Genomic DNA, 14,591 nt, shown 5'->3' with positions numbered 1-14,591 from the left:
GATGGTGAGACCGTAACTCAGAATCTCCTAATCTATTAGTAGAACTCTTCTTAGCCATTAGCCACTTGACACGTAGAACAAGATCAGGGAATCATAATCCAGTCCCATCTTGGATTTACTGAACTTTCCAAAGCATTTTCTCCTTAGGCCCACGCTGGCATCATTGTTATTAAGGAGACTTAACTTCCTTGAAAAATCCAGCTTATTCTGTGGCTACTCTGTGATGGTGGGACTCATTTTGTTTCTTGATCTCTGAGTTCTGTTGCCTTGGCAACACTCTACTCAACTTGAAACAGAAAATTCGTAGTATGACATAGCGTAGCATCAATTTTCTTGTTAAGTTTGGATTAAAAAGTTGTAAGTCATATGGACTTAACGATATCAGTCTTGATTCCTAAGCAGTTTAATTTGCATCTAATAAAAATAATGTTTAACACCAAGTGTCAAGTGAGATTCATCATTAATAAGGTACAGAAGTACATTGGTCCTCTTACCACAGTCCTTTGGACTGCATAAATCTACTACATGGTAAAATAAAGTGGAGATACCTCTTAAAAGTGGGACCACAAATTTATTTTAGAACATTCAAAAAGAATTGTATTCTTGACCAATGTGATATGCCTATAAAATGTTGAGGAAAAGCAGAATGGACTAACCAATTTGGTTAGTAGCTGCTAGGTACAAAGGGTTAATTTAGGGCAAAGCGTTGGCCAGAAATACTAAAAGCAAAAATCATAAACAGGTGTCTAGATTTACTCTTTTATTTTTTTTTTCTTTTTTTTTTTTTTGCGGTACGCGGGCCTCTGACTGCTGCGGCCTCTCCCGTTGCGGAGCACAGGCTCCGGACGCACAGGCCCAGCGGCCATGGCTCACGGGCCCAGCCGCTCCACGGCATGTGGGATCCTCCCGGACCGGGACACGAACCCGTGTCCCCTGCATCGGCAGGCGGACTCTCAACCACCGCGCCACCAGGGAAGCCCTACTCTATTTTTTAAAAAATAGTTTTGGAGAATATTTTTCCAATATTGGTCCCTTGAGGTCACCTTATATATACTTATGCTGCTAGTAAAACCACTGTAAAACTGCTTACGGCTAGGGTGTTATTTTCTTTTGTAAACAGCCACTGTTAGTAATTGCGTGACACCTGGATTGACTAACATACCAAAAATGCTGCCAGTCTCCTCTCTAAATATGTTGAGTGATATTTGTAATAGAATAAGAATACAACATTGGAGCAACCTATCAAAATATCACTTCGTATGTGTCATAGTTGAAGAAAAAATACTCTGAATTTAACTACAAACGCCCTACAAAAGGCTTTTTTACAAAATGCCTTCGTGTATAAACTTTTGGAAATATGGCTTTAAATGGGAGATTTTTATGAAAAGCTTCTTTATAAACCATAAAGCAATTACTACAAATATAAAGGTGGTTTTAAAAATCATTTATTCGACCTGTGCTTATAAGAATACCTATTATGAGTGAAGCACTTGTTAGGTGTCTTATAAGAAACCTTAAAATCATGGCATATACAAACTTAAATTTACAAATGAAAAATATCAGTAAAAAGTATAATTTTTAGTAAAAGAGGGTCATAGGCTCATGAATCTTCCCCAAGAGAAATTCAAGGGATGGATCCCTACCTTCTACATAGGTGAAGCAGCAGTGATTTAATTTTGTTGTGACCCAGAAAAGTTATGACCTGCCCCGGATTTCACAGTAAAAAAGTAAGCTAGAATCCCAAGGATTTTCTTCCTAGAGCAGTAAGACAGTAATTTTTGTGAAGGTGTCACATTCTAAGAAAATCAAATTTAATCCCAGTCTTTAAGCATTTTGTATCTCATATTCCCCCAAGTGTCAATGTTTCTATCTGATTTAGAAGTGGAATAGACTGAAAAAGTAGTAAGTTATGGTAGAGGCTACAAGCAAGAAAACATTGGGCGATGATCAGGAAAGGTCTGGATATGTCAGGGTCAGACCCTTTTTAATGGAGAATCATTGATAATCCACATAAAATGTGTAGATTTCTGTTTCTTGTCACTTGAGGATACTTATTGGAATATTGGAAGGATTGTGGCTGTCTCTCATTTTGCCTGGCCTCATATAGACTCAGTATCCCATTCTCTGTTGTGTTCTTTGTGTTCTTGGCACAGTTCAGTGGACCCGGGGAGGAAAAGTTGAAACATGCTGCTGCTACCTTTTGCAGTAACCAACCCTTTGCCCTGGAAATGATCAAGTCTCGTCAGAAAAAGGATTCTCGATTCCAGACTTTTGTGCAAGTGAGTTGAGTGAGTCATGTAAGAAAAAAGAAATGCAATTTTTTAATCAATTATGGAACAAACTAGGGGAATCCTAAGACTAAATTTTTTACAAGGATTATGTCTGTGTTTACGTTTTTAAAGCCATACATTTTCTCTTAAATTACTGGAAAATATAAAGATGATACTGGAATGGTGAATAATAAAGAATATACGGCAGGATTACAATACTTGACATAGAAGTCCACATTGCCATGGAGATACTGTCAGGAAATGGCCCATGTACACTATTAAAATAATACCGTCAAAACATCAGAATGGCCTTATATCAAGCCCAGGGAAGAGCGTAACAAGCAGTCATGCTTACTAGGGTATATATTGGTGTAGACCAAGGGTCAGTAAACTATAGCCCACCAGCCGTATCCAGCCTCTTCCCTGTTTTTGTAAATAAAGTTTACAAAGCTGTATTTACACAGTTTATATTTTTATTGCTGTATAACAAATTACCACAAATGTAGCAACTTAATGCAAATGTATTATGTCACAGCTTTTATAGTTTAGGAGTACAGATATAGTTTATCTGTGTCCTTTCTTCATGCTTTCACCAGGCTGAAATCAGGGTATCACCTGCAGCTGCAATTCTCACCTGCCACTCTTCTAAGCTTACGCTGGTTGTCAGCAGAACTCATTTCCTTGTAACTATAACCGGGAGCCCTGTCTTCTTGCTGTTGTTGACTAGGAACTGCTCTCGGCTCCTAGCGAATGCCCAAATCTCTTTGCTACGTGGCCCTTGTAGGCAGTTTACAAGATGGATGTGTCCTTTTCTTCCAGGCCAGTAGGAATGTGTCTCTCTGACAGAGCTTTCTTTTAAAGGCTCCTCTGATTAAGTCAGACTCACCTACGACAATCTCCTTTTTGATTGACTCAGAGTTAACTGATAGTCACCTAATCACAGGAGTGATAACCCATCATATTCATAGGTTCTGTCCACACTCAAGGGCGGGGGGATTATATGGTGTGTACACCAGAAAGTGAGAATCTTGGAGGCCATCTTAGAACTCTTCACTACACATAGCCAAGTTCATTCCTTTATGTATTGTCTGTGGCTGCTTTGTGTTAAAACAGCAGAGTGGAATAGTTGTGACAGAGACGGATGGCGTGCAGAGCCGAAAATATTCACTGTCTGGCACTTCACTGAAAAGTTTACAGAACCCTATTACAGTTGAGCTGATATATCGAGACTGGTGATCTATTGTGCCTACTTGGAGTGGCAGATAGCAAATTAACTGACTAGCTTTTGGTAGGAATGCCAGTCGTTGAAAAATGTAACTAGATTTTTTTAATACGTGAAGATAAAACTTTTTTCACAAGAAAGCAGTTCTTAGAGTTGATTATGGATGCTCTCAGTCTTTGCTTGAATAGATAACACAGAAGCCATTGGCTGAGTGATAAAGGCAACATTATGTGATTAAAGGAGAAAGCAGAAGTGTAGTGTGGCAGTGGTATGTCTTGGCAGGTTTTAAGTCTTGACTTAATACCCAGAACTGTGTTGCTGTAGGTAGTTACATGATGAATATGTGGTACGTGTTAGGTAATCATAGTCCTAATAAGAATTACAAATTCACTTATTTGACTTTAATTTTAGGATGCTGAGAGTAATCCACTGTGTCGTCGTCTGCAGCTGAAAGATATCATTCCCACCCAAATGCAGAGGCTTACTAAGTACCCTCTTCTATTGGATAATATTGCCAAATACACAGGTACAGCATTCTCACTGAAATTAAAGAGCTCAGGAACAACAACAACAAAAACACATATTCCGTTGAATAATCTCTCACAGCATCCTGGCGTCTGGACATTGAATTTCCAAATAGTACGGCAAGATGTTCTAACAAGATTCAATCCAGTCTTCTTTGGGCTGTTTGATTTAATGTACTCCGTTAATAGCTCTAGCACAGGGTTTAGCAAACTCTGGATCATGGGTTAAATCTGGCTCACCATGTATTTTTGTAAATAAAGTTTTATTGGAACATAACCATACTCACTTGTTGAAATGTTGTCTCTGACTACTTTTGTAATACAGCAGCAGAGCTGAGTAGTTGTGACAAAGCTTTGTAGTTGTACAAAAAAAGCTTACCAATACTTCCTGTAGCATATATCATATTTGCTTTGAAGAAGACTTATACTGGGTTGCAGAGATGTTTTGTATCTACATATATACTTTCATTAAGTCCAACCAATGCATATCATTCCAACTCTCCTGTTTTGAAACGTGAGGTGAATCTGAGTTTCTCAATTGAGCTTTAGGCTCTTATACTTAGTTCTCATTAATAATTCTGTGCAATCAAACACCTGTTTCTTATGCCTGGGAGTTTGAAAATACTCATACACATTAACTTTTATACTTTAATATATTTATTCAGTATAGTTGGACTATTGTTTGGAGGATTGTAATTTTGAATATTCTGATTTTGGTATTCTTTACCAAAATAGAACCTCAACATAATCTCAACACATTTTGGTGAAGTTCATCTTCTTTTAATGATACAAATGTTGTAAACTATTTTCTTTCTTTAATATAATACCAAATTCAAAGAAACATATTTTGGAGTTACTTTGAATTGTTTTATCATTCAAAATATATTGTTTAATGGGTCCACTGTCCATAATCATGTAGGCTGACATTGATAGGGGGAAAGTGGTCCCATTTATATAGCTTACAATGTGAATGAAACCCACTCCTTTGGGTGGGCCTGATACTTGATATAAAGCATCTCTCCTTGGATTTGGTTTCTTTTTAAAGGTTAGTATTGATGCTTAAAGTACTATGATAAGAAGTCTTACCTGTCCATAGACTACCTGAATTGAGATTCTGCTGTAGGATTTTAGCCTGGTATAAAAATATTCAAGGTCTTGGACTTCCCTGGTGGCGCAGTAGTTAAGAATCCACCTGCCAATGCAGGGGACACAGGTTCGATCCCTGGTCCGGGAAGATCCCACGTGCCACGGAGCAGCTAAGCCCGTGTGCCACAACTACTGAGCCTGCGCTCTAGAGCCTGCGAGCCACAACTACTGAGCCCACGTGCCACAACTACTGAAACCCGTGCGCCTAGGGCCTGTGCTCCGCAACAAGAGAAGCCACCACAATGAGAAGCCTACACACTGCAATGAAGAGTAGCCCCCGCTCACTACAACTAGGGAAAGCCCGTGCACAGCAAGGAAGACCCAACGCAGCCAAAAATAAACAATAAATAAATAAAAATAAAAGTTAAAATAAATAAAATATTCAGGGTCTTACTATGCTTTTATAACTGTTGAAATAAAGTGGTATCTCATTTATGTATATACTTACATTCTTTTTTTATTTCCTCCATTTTACATTTTGGATTTCTTTGCCATATTTAGAATGGCCAACAGAAAGGGAGAAGGTGAAGAAAGCTGCAGATCACTGTCGTCAGATCTTAAATTATGTAAATCAGGCTGTTAAGGAGGCAGAAAACAAGCAGGTAAGAAGGAAAAAGCAAGAAGACACAGGATGGCAGTGAGAATAAGAATATTAAATTAGTGTTACCTGGAATCTGTTATTACATAATTGAAGGGTGGGATATTTGTTAACTATTCATGTAGTAGGTGGGTCCAGATTAATTTGGGATAGAACATCAGAGTTGTATTTGGCTTTTTTGAGCATCTCTAGCTGCTTGTTTGCTCATTCATTCACTCTGTTGGTGAGGCTGTAGAAAAACGGGAACTTCCAAATGTATTGTTTGGAGTGTAAAATGATGAAAACCCCAGAGGACAATTTGGCAATTTATACTTAAATTAAAAATGTGCATATTCACACGTCCATTCTTTGATCCAGCAATTCTCTTCCTGGTGATTTACCCAAGAGAAATGTAAATACGTGCCCATAGACTCGTACAGGAATGTTTATAGCATAAACCAAATGTAAATATAGTCATAAACTAAAGTTATACTAGCAGTAATGGATGACTCTCACAAACATTATACTGAGTGAAAGAAACCAGACACAAAAGAGTACAACTATGTAATTCTATTTATGTGAATTTCTAAGGCTAAACTAATTTATGGTGGAAAAAAATCAGAAAAATGGTTGTCACTGGGGATCTGGGGACAGAGATTAGCTAGGAAGAAGTATGAGGGAGCCTTCTGAGGTGATCGATGGTCATATTTCATATCTTGATAGGAGCTTGATTACACAGGCATATGCATTGGTAAAAACTGGTGGAAAGGTATACTTAAAGTGTGTACATTTCACTGTATGTAAATTTTAATTTAAAAAAAGAACGGTCAATAAATATTGAACTCTTGTTAATGAGATGCATGCTAAAATGTTTAGAGATAAAGTGTGTTATATCATTTTGAGGCACGTCCAAAATATAAGCTGGATTGATGGATAGATAGAGGGATGAATAGATGGATAGGTATATGATAAAACAAATGTAGCAAATGTTAGTTGTGGAATGTAGATGGTGGGTATATGGGTGTTTACTATACACATTCAGACTTTTCTGTATATTTGGAAATTTTTATAATCTTGGGGAAAAATGTACCCTTTAGTCTAACAGTTGTTTCTCTAGAAATTCATTCTAATATACATGTCCATCAGTAAGGTGTAGTTAAAAAAACTAGTTCATTCACAGAGTTGAATACCATGCAGCCACTGGAAAAATAGACTACTCTCTCTCTATGTGCTAATGTGGAACAGTCTCCAGGATATATTGATGACTGATAAACACACACACACACGCACAGGGAGAGAGAGAGAGAAATGTGTATATGAATATATTGCATTACCTTTTGAATGTGTAATACACATATGAATGTATTATGTTACCATATATTTCTTTTTAAAAAGCTATACCTACATGCAACAGAGCCAAGCGTGCTTACATCCATATGTATTCTTTTTTCTTAGAGTTTTTCTCATAGGCTACCCAAGAAATGGGTATTAGAGGTTTCTTCTTTAGGGAAAATTGGGGCTGGGAAGGCAAGAGGACAGGGTTAGAGGGAGACTTACTGTTTATTGTGTGCCTTATATTACCTTCTGAATTTTGTGCTATGTACATTATTTACATATTTAGAAAGTAAATATATGCTAGTTAGCAGCCAGAGAGTTTGAAAAGAAGATGGGAAAAGAACAGCTAACGAGGTAGGAGGAAAGTTAGGAGAGGGTAATATCACCAAAGCCAAAAGAAGAGAGTGTTTTAAGGAAGCGTGAGTTGTCGGTTGTGTCTGATGTTGCAGAGAGTTCAGCAGAATGCAGGTACAGTGTCCATTTGATCTAGGAACAGGGAGGTCATTGATATCCAAAGCAGTAACCTTAGCTGTGTCCTGTCTCATTTTCAGCGCTTAGAAGATTATCAGCGTCGCCTTGATACCTCCAATCTGAAGTTGTCAGAGTACCCAAATGTTGAAGAGCTCAGGGTAAGGGATGGTCTAATCATAATTAAAAACATAAAATTTGCTAAAGACTTGGAAGGTAATTAACATCTCAGTGGGAACATACATCACCTGAAGGAGTTCTTGCATCATAGATGGTCTGTATTTATGGTTCTGTTCTTCCTTTTAAATATCTTGGTCTGTGTGAGGATTGCTTTAGTCTTTCAGTAGGGGAATATTTTATGTGAAACTAACTTTTTGTGACAAGGATTTATAGGAGACTAAGGAACATTACTTATTATTAAAATTAATTGTGTTCTGTAGTTTGAATAAGAGTAAGGCTGTTTACTGTGGGAAATTTCCAGATTTTTGAGTAAAGGAAGATAATTATTTTTCTATGAAGCTCTTCAAAAGCATAAAAGTTGAAACCATGACAGGAATGATAGTAAAATATTTATTAATTGCCCCTTCTAGTACATGGAGCTTTTGTATTGAGTCACTTAGGATTTTAAGTCTTTCTTATACTGTTTCACTGGTTGTTCTGGCAGATTTATTTGGTGGCTGTTAAAATAGACTTTTATTTATTTATTTTAAGAGCTTATCAAAAAGCATGCTAATATGCTGAGCCCCTTAACTTCCAGAGAATGAGATTTTTCTAGAGCTACTTAGGCTAAAAGATGATTCTCTTATTAAGTTATTAATATTTAGAGCAAGCCTCAGTACTACCTGGACTTCTGTGAAATGCTATTCCTTAGAACTTTTTTTGGAATGAGAGCCTAGATCAGAGGCTTCTTACAGATAAGCTATACATCATCCTCATCTAGTTAGTTATTCATAGAAAAAATAAGGAAGGGGTTGAGAATCTAGTAGCTGAATATTTACAGCTTCATTTTCATTAGCTATTACCTCTGTTTAGAGTGAAATTTGGAAGACAGTACTCCTGAATGTTTTTCTGCAAGATGCTTTTTCCTTTCTAGAAAATTTTATGCAGCTTACTTGAACCTGATTTTTATTCCATTTTCAGTAGTTGACGGATATCAATAATAGTGAATGTAAATGGTATCTTTTATAGTGAGAATTTCTGGAAAGGAGACTAAATGGAATATCATCTCACTAAGTGCTTGGAAATAATTTGTGTGTAATTCTCTTTATTTTGGCAGAATTTGGATTTAACAAAAAGGAAGATGATTCACGAAGGGCCATTGGTTTGGAAGGTGAATAGAGATAAAACTATTGGTAGGTGTACTGTCTGTTGGTTTGGGGGAGAGTGGAGAAAGGAAAAGAATAGGAAGTTTTCCTTATGCCAAAGAGAAGAGATAGCCGTTCACATTTTTCAGTGACAGCAATTAGCAATGGTACTTTGTGTTATTACTCATTTACAGAAGATCTGCTTATGTTACTTTGTTATATGTGAAGCATGTTAAATACTCATTTAGGGATGAAGCAGAAAATTTTGTCATGATTCAGTCGTGTCTCCATCCTTGTATTCTAATGAGTCTCAGCTTCCTTTAAACCACTGTATCTCAGACTATCTGTGGTGAAGAACCAGTGTTTTTTATCTCTTGTCGTCACAAACGGACACTTTGGTGTAATACATTAAAAATGAATTATTAAAAAATGAAATTAAAAAATACAATAGCAAGTGCATTTTTAAAATTTACTAGATTTAACAGAAATCAGTTTTTGATGTCAAATTGTTATAAAGTTTATAAAACACATCTCAATTTCTGTCCTGATCACCTCTCCTACATTTTTATTTCTAGATCTATACACTTTGCTGCTGGAAGATATTCTTGTATTGTTACAAAAGCAGGACGATAGACTGGTGTTAAGGTGTCATAGTAAGATTCTGGCATCTACAGGTGATAGCAAACACACATTTAGCCCTGTCATCAAGTTGAATACAGTGTTGGTTCGACAAGTGGCAACAGGCGAGTATGTCTGCTGAATGACGCTAACCTCCAGGTTCACCGTAACGTTGCGTAAGATACTCAGTGTCGTTGAAGTAGCACAGCTGGCGTAGAGTTTTGTTCCTTTTCTATTCTTATACAGATTAAATGAAATTTATTTACTGCTTAGAACGTGAATACCCCAAAATTATTGAGGATGCTTAGATTCTCTGAATAATTTTCTGCATTTGAAGAATTTCTGCATATTACTTTTATCTTTATGTCATGTTCAAATCATTGATGACACTAGTGAAGACAATGAATTGGAGGTAATCCCGTTGAAAAGGTTTCATTTTTTGATATGGTGGGGAAAAGGCAAAAACTGAAGAAGTAGGTGTGGTTTAGGTTTTTAAAAATCAGTTTCAGTTAGGAAGTTACATATTAACTGTACTGATAAGGAGATCCCTTTTAAAACTTGTTAGTTCCATAGTGGTAAGATAAATTTATGACCTCTTTTCTCCAGCACGCACTGAATGTTACTAACTGTTTAGCAAAAGGGCAATTCAGAATAAATGCAAAAAGAGCAATAGTGTTCATAGTTCAGTAATTTCGATACGTTGACACTTGTTTTTAATAAATTACTGTGGAATTAGTGCTAGCTTTTATAATCTTTGTTTTATTAAAGTATATTATATATAGTTTAACATACAATAATTTGCACAAATTTTAAGTTATAGTTTGATGAGTTTTACAAAGTGAATGTGTGTTTACAAAGTGATCAGGTGTAACCTTTACCTAGATTAAGATGCAGAATAATACCAGGACCCTAGAAACATCTTTCCCAGCCTCTGTGGGTCATATTGTTGGAGTAATTTTTGTCTTGTTTTCCCAGATAACAAAGCTTTATTCGTCATCTCCATGTCTGACAATGGAGCCCAAATTTATGAACTGGTGGCACAGACAGTTTCCGAAAAGACTGTGTATGTACTGGATATAGCTACCTTGCTCTAATATGTTTTGTTATCCTGAATATAATATTCCACAATTTAACTGCTTTTGTAAAAGGACTTTGAAAACCAAAAACTATGTGGAAACAAGTACTTCCTCTATATTCTTTGAGAGGTGTTCTTCTAAGAATTTGTTCCTTTTTAGATGGATCTCTCTTATTTTGGTTCTATCCTATTGAAAGTATCTTTCCTAAAGAAAAAATTCTCAGAAGCTTCAAGCGAAGTTTTTTTCATGGGTAGTGTATCCATAACATTGTTAGGTTTTATGACCTCTACTTAATAGTATGTCACCAAAATAAAGCTATTCTCTGGCAGAAATAGTGTTTTTTGACTGTTGGTTTGATTTGGTTTCTGGTATGGTTTGTTAGTTTTTATTTTTGCTTTCTGAGTGTATTTAAAGTGTGTTTCTTTTTCCTTTCCCTCCTGTGTTTTGTATTCTTTTCACACTTCCTGCAGCTGGCAGGACCTAATCTGTCGGATGGCCGCATCAGTGAAGGAGCAGTCCACAAAGCCAATTCCACTGCCACAGTCGCCACCTTGCGAGTGAGTCTGCCTTTGCTTCCGAGTAGGAATGACTTTGTGGTTTTGGTCAGAGGAAGAATAGATAATTATAAACGTTTTGTTGCACTGATGTTTACGCACCTCATGAAGCTGAAAGATTTTTTTTTTTCCCTTCCATAGAGGAGACAATGATGAAGAAGAACCTCCAAAATTAAAAGTGGAACATCATGGCATTTCAGTCACTGGTCTGCAGAGTCCAGGTAAACTGATCTGTTAAGTTAACCTGGAAGAATGGAGTCTACATATTACTCAATAAAATGTGAAGAAACGTTAACTCTTTTGGTTTATGCAGGATCTGGCATCAGCCATTCACTTTAACAAAATTTGCTGGTGCGCCTTCTGTGTACCATTATCACACTGCACTGAGTGCCGTGTATTTTACTTAGCGGACAGTCTCTGTAGCTCATGCGGTTATTTTTTTCCAAGTATTTCCTGAATGCTTCACGTTAAAAGTTTTGTTAAGATACGTCCTACTTTTTCTGTTCCATTGAACAGACAGAGATTTGGGATTAGAGTCTCCTTTAATGTCGTCAAAACCTCAATCTCATTCACTGGATACCTCTGGGAAATCGGAGGTTGATGATCTCTTTGTGGCTGAGAGACAGTTTGCAAAGGAGCAGCATGCAGATGGAACTCTAAAGGAAGTTGGAGTCAATTATCAAATCACAATCCCAGATCCACACTTGCCTGTCTCAGAAGAACGGTGGGCATTGGATGCACTAAGGAATTGTAAGTTTTATTTGTAAGTTAATACAGATACTTATTAAGCACCAGAGTTTTGTAATGTACCATGAATTTTCCCTTCAAGAATTTTACAATCTAGTTGGGAAGATGAGAGAAAACTTTCCCTCACCTTCTTAAGTAAAAAAAACATTATAGGTATGTCAAAATTGATCTGGTTGGCGTGACCAGAGAAGGGAGGCATTAGAAAACAAGAGAGATGTGATTATTGCCTTGAAGAATGGGTAAAATTCAGATAGGTATTTAGCAGAATATATAGAAGTCAGTCAGACAAGAAAAATGGTAGGACCAGATAGGACCAAAACACAGAGGCAAAAACTCTGAGGGTGTTCCGAGAGCAGTGGGTAGGGCAGCTGGCCTGGGGCAGACCACACAAGCTAAAGGAGTCATGGGGGACAAGGTTAGAAAGGTGGAGGACGCGTTGTTGAGCCCAGCTGTTGTGGACCTTGAAGAGCAGGTTGAGTCCTCCAGACTTGAAGGGTGGCAGGCTGCAGGGTTTTGAGGAATTCTTCAGGCTACAGATATTCTTCTGTTTTCTTGTGGAGATTGTAGTATTCTTCACCAAGACCCATCCTTCTCGCACACGCACTCGCACGCACACGCACACACACACGAATGTGTGGTCCTTGCCACTTGGTTAGCCACCCACTCCCTCTCCAGCCTGGTTGAGAACCACTGCTACAAGTGCGAGCGGATCACATGTCTCAGGTGTATTGGAGGTGGGAAAAAGGCTGAGAATGATTGCTTTAGCTGCAGAGAAAGAACCATTTGAAGTTGCTAAGCTAGGGTGTATGACTAATGGAAAAAGATTACTCTGGCTGAGATCTGCGAAAGGATTTGAATGGGAATAGAGTTGGAGTGGTCTGGGCTTGAGGCTAAAAGGGTTTGGGCTAGAATGGTCTTAGAAGAATAAAAATAAAGTGAGAAACCAACAGATACTTAAAACAATTGGCTTCTTTGGCTGTGAGGGCAAAGGTAAGGGACTATTTAGAGCTAATTTCAGTATTTTTGTCAGAAATAAAAATTAGAAAAGACCACCACTGCTACACTTTCTTTTTTCCTCCTTTTCTTTGCCATAGGTTATGGGCTTAATTTTAAAACATGTTGAGATTATGGTAATGAATGGCAAGCCATTTAAGAGGAAGGATGAGCAGGAAGTTGAGAGTTTTAAGACTAGAGTTTTAGAGGAGCTCAGGGAGAGAGATGGAGCTGAGTGTCAAAGCCATAAGTATTCATAGAGTCTCTCAGGAAGTGACTGCAGAGCAAAAAGAAGGAGGGTCAAAGACCCAAACTATGTGGAAACTTTATTTAAAGAGACAGAAGATAGAAATTAAGGCCGAATTGAAAGTACGGAATTGGTCAAGTTCTTTAAAACCTAATTTATTCTAGACTCATAGAGTTAACAGTGGTAATGATTTCTGATGGTTCCACTAACATTGTCCCAGTGTCCCTCTCATTGGGTGAGTGACCTCACAGCACGCACTTGTCCATTTAAAATTAAATCCATTCTATATTCAACAACCAAAGGAAGCTGTGGTACTAGTGAGGTCATTTTAAAAAACTAATAAATATTTCCTTATCCTTTGAAATTATGCATGCTACCAAACATTGGAATTAAATTTACAGGGCAGTTTTATTTTCTTCTTCACCATTTAAGGAAATTCTTTGGGTTATTATAGATGATAAAATAAATGTTCTCTGTGTCTAATAAAATTAGAAAAAAATAATGCCTATGTAGATAGTGTCTGCTTCTGGAAAAAGCAGAACTTTCAGGTTCTTTTGTCTAGATTAACACGGCTTTTCAACATCCTTTTAAGAAGTACCTTTGGGGTATTATTCCAGTTATATGGTAGAAAATGTGGAGGTAGGCATATAATAGGAGAATTCCCACTGAGAATTCTTAAATTTTTTTAAAGACAAGTTTGATGTTAAATTTTCTCTAGATGGTGTTTTATTTCATTTCTCAAAACAAAAAATGACTGTATGAAATTAATATGTTTGCCTGCATGTTACTAAAAAGGTACTTACTTTAAGAGAATTGATCATTCCTCTAATTTAATTCTGTCAGTTTGAGGTTATAGTTGTGAATGCGTGTGTTTTTCCCCCCTTCCTAAATCTTTTAGTGGGTTTGTTGAAGCAGTTGCTGGTACAACAGCTGGGTTTGACTGAGAAGAGCACTCCGGAAGACTGGCCGCATTTCCCAAGATGCAGGACAGCCTCTCTGGGGGTGCAGGCAGACAGTGGAACCCAGAAGCCTGACAATATTAAGGCCTATCATCCTTGTGAAGGACAGATGCCCTTTAGAACTGGAACTGGTGACATTTCAACTTGTTACAGTCCACGGACTTCAACTGAATCTTCTGCTCCACGGGATTCAGTGGTACTGGCATTCCAAGATAGCCAGGCAAGTAGCATTTTAGTAATGGACCACATGATTATGACCCCAGAGATGCCTCCCGCAGAGCCAGGAGGGGGTCTTGATGAGAGTGGAGAGCACTTTTTTGATGCCCGTGAAGCACATAGTGATGGTAATCCGTCAGAAGGTGATGGAGCAGTTAAAGAGGAAGAGAAGGATGTTAATATGCGCATCTCAGGCAAGTTCCTTTCACATTTAAACTTTGATTTCAATCATTGTTATTTGTCCTGTGTGCTGAAATGGATGTCGCTCGGGTATCCAAGCATTCTCTCGTGTGTGTGTGTGTGTGTGTGTGTGTGTGTGTGTGTGTGTGTGTGTG

At 37.6% G+C, this 14,591-nt stretch overlaps 1 protein-coding gene across 2 annotated transcripts in view; it reads left to right on the top strand.

The window, feature by feature from the left end:
- The window catches only part of ARHGEF12 (Rho guanine nucleotide exchange factor 12), a 141,983-nt gene that overhangs the window by 122,841 nt on the left and 4,551 nt on the right, over nucleotides 1-14,591 (top strand). For both annotated transcript variants that reach the window (XM_029207188.1, XM_029207190.1), the window contains 11 exons: nucleotides 2,154-2,279; nucleotides 3,904-4,018; nucleotides 5,664-5,764; nucleotides 7,626-7,703; nucleotides 8,819-8,894; nucleotides 9,422-9,589; nucleotides 10,440-10,527; nucleotides 11,011-11,097; nucleotides 11,236-11,315; nucleotides 11,611-11,844; nucleotides 13,980-14,450. In XM_029207188.1, coding sequence (XP_029063021.1) covers nucleotides 2,154-2,279; nucleotides 3,904-4,018; nucleotides 5,664-5,764; nucleotides 7,626-7,703; nucleotides 8,819-8,894; nucleotides 9,422-9,589; nucleotides 10,440-10,527; nucleotides 11,011-11,097; nucleotides 11,236-11,315; nucleotides 11,611-11,844; nucleotides 13,980-14,450 — 1,624 coding nt within the window. The remainder of the gene's footprint in view (nucleotides 1-2,153; nucleotides 2,280-3,903; nucleotides 4,019-5,663; nucleotides 5,765-7,625; nucleotides 7,704-8,818; nucleotides 8,895-9,421; nucleotides 9,590-10,439; nucleotides 10,528-11,010; nucleotides 11,098-11,235; nucleotides 11,316-11,610; nucleotides 11,845-13,979; nucleotides 14,451-14,591) is intronic.

The sequence above is a fragment of the Monodon monoceros genome, unplaced genomic scaffold, assembly GCF_005190385.1.
Source record: "Monodon monoceros isolate NGI ecotype Baffin Bay Population unplaced genomic scaffold, NGI_Narwhal_1 Super_Scaffold_7, whole genome shotgun sequence".
NCBI lineage: Eukaryota > Metazoa > Chordata > Mammalia > Artiodactyla > Monodontidae > Monodon > Monodon monoceros.
Note: the sequence above shows the minus strand (reverse complement) of the source record. Positions and strands in the feature narration are given on the sequence as shown.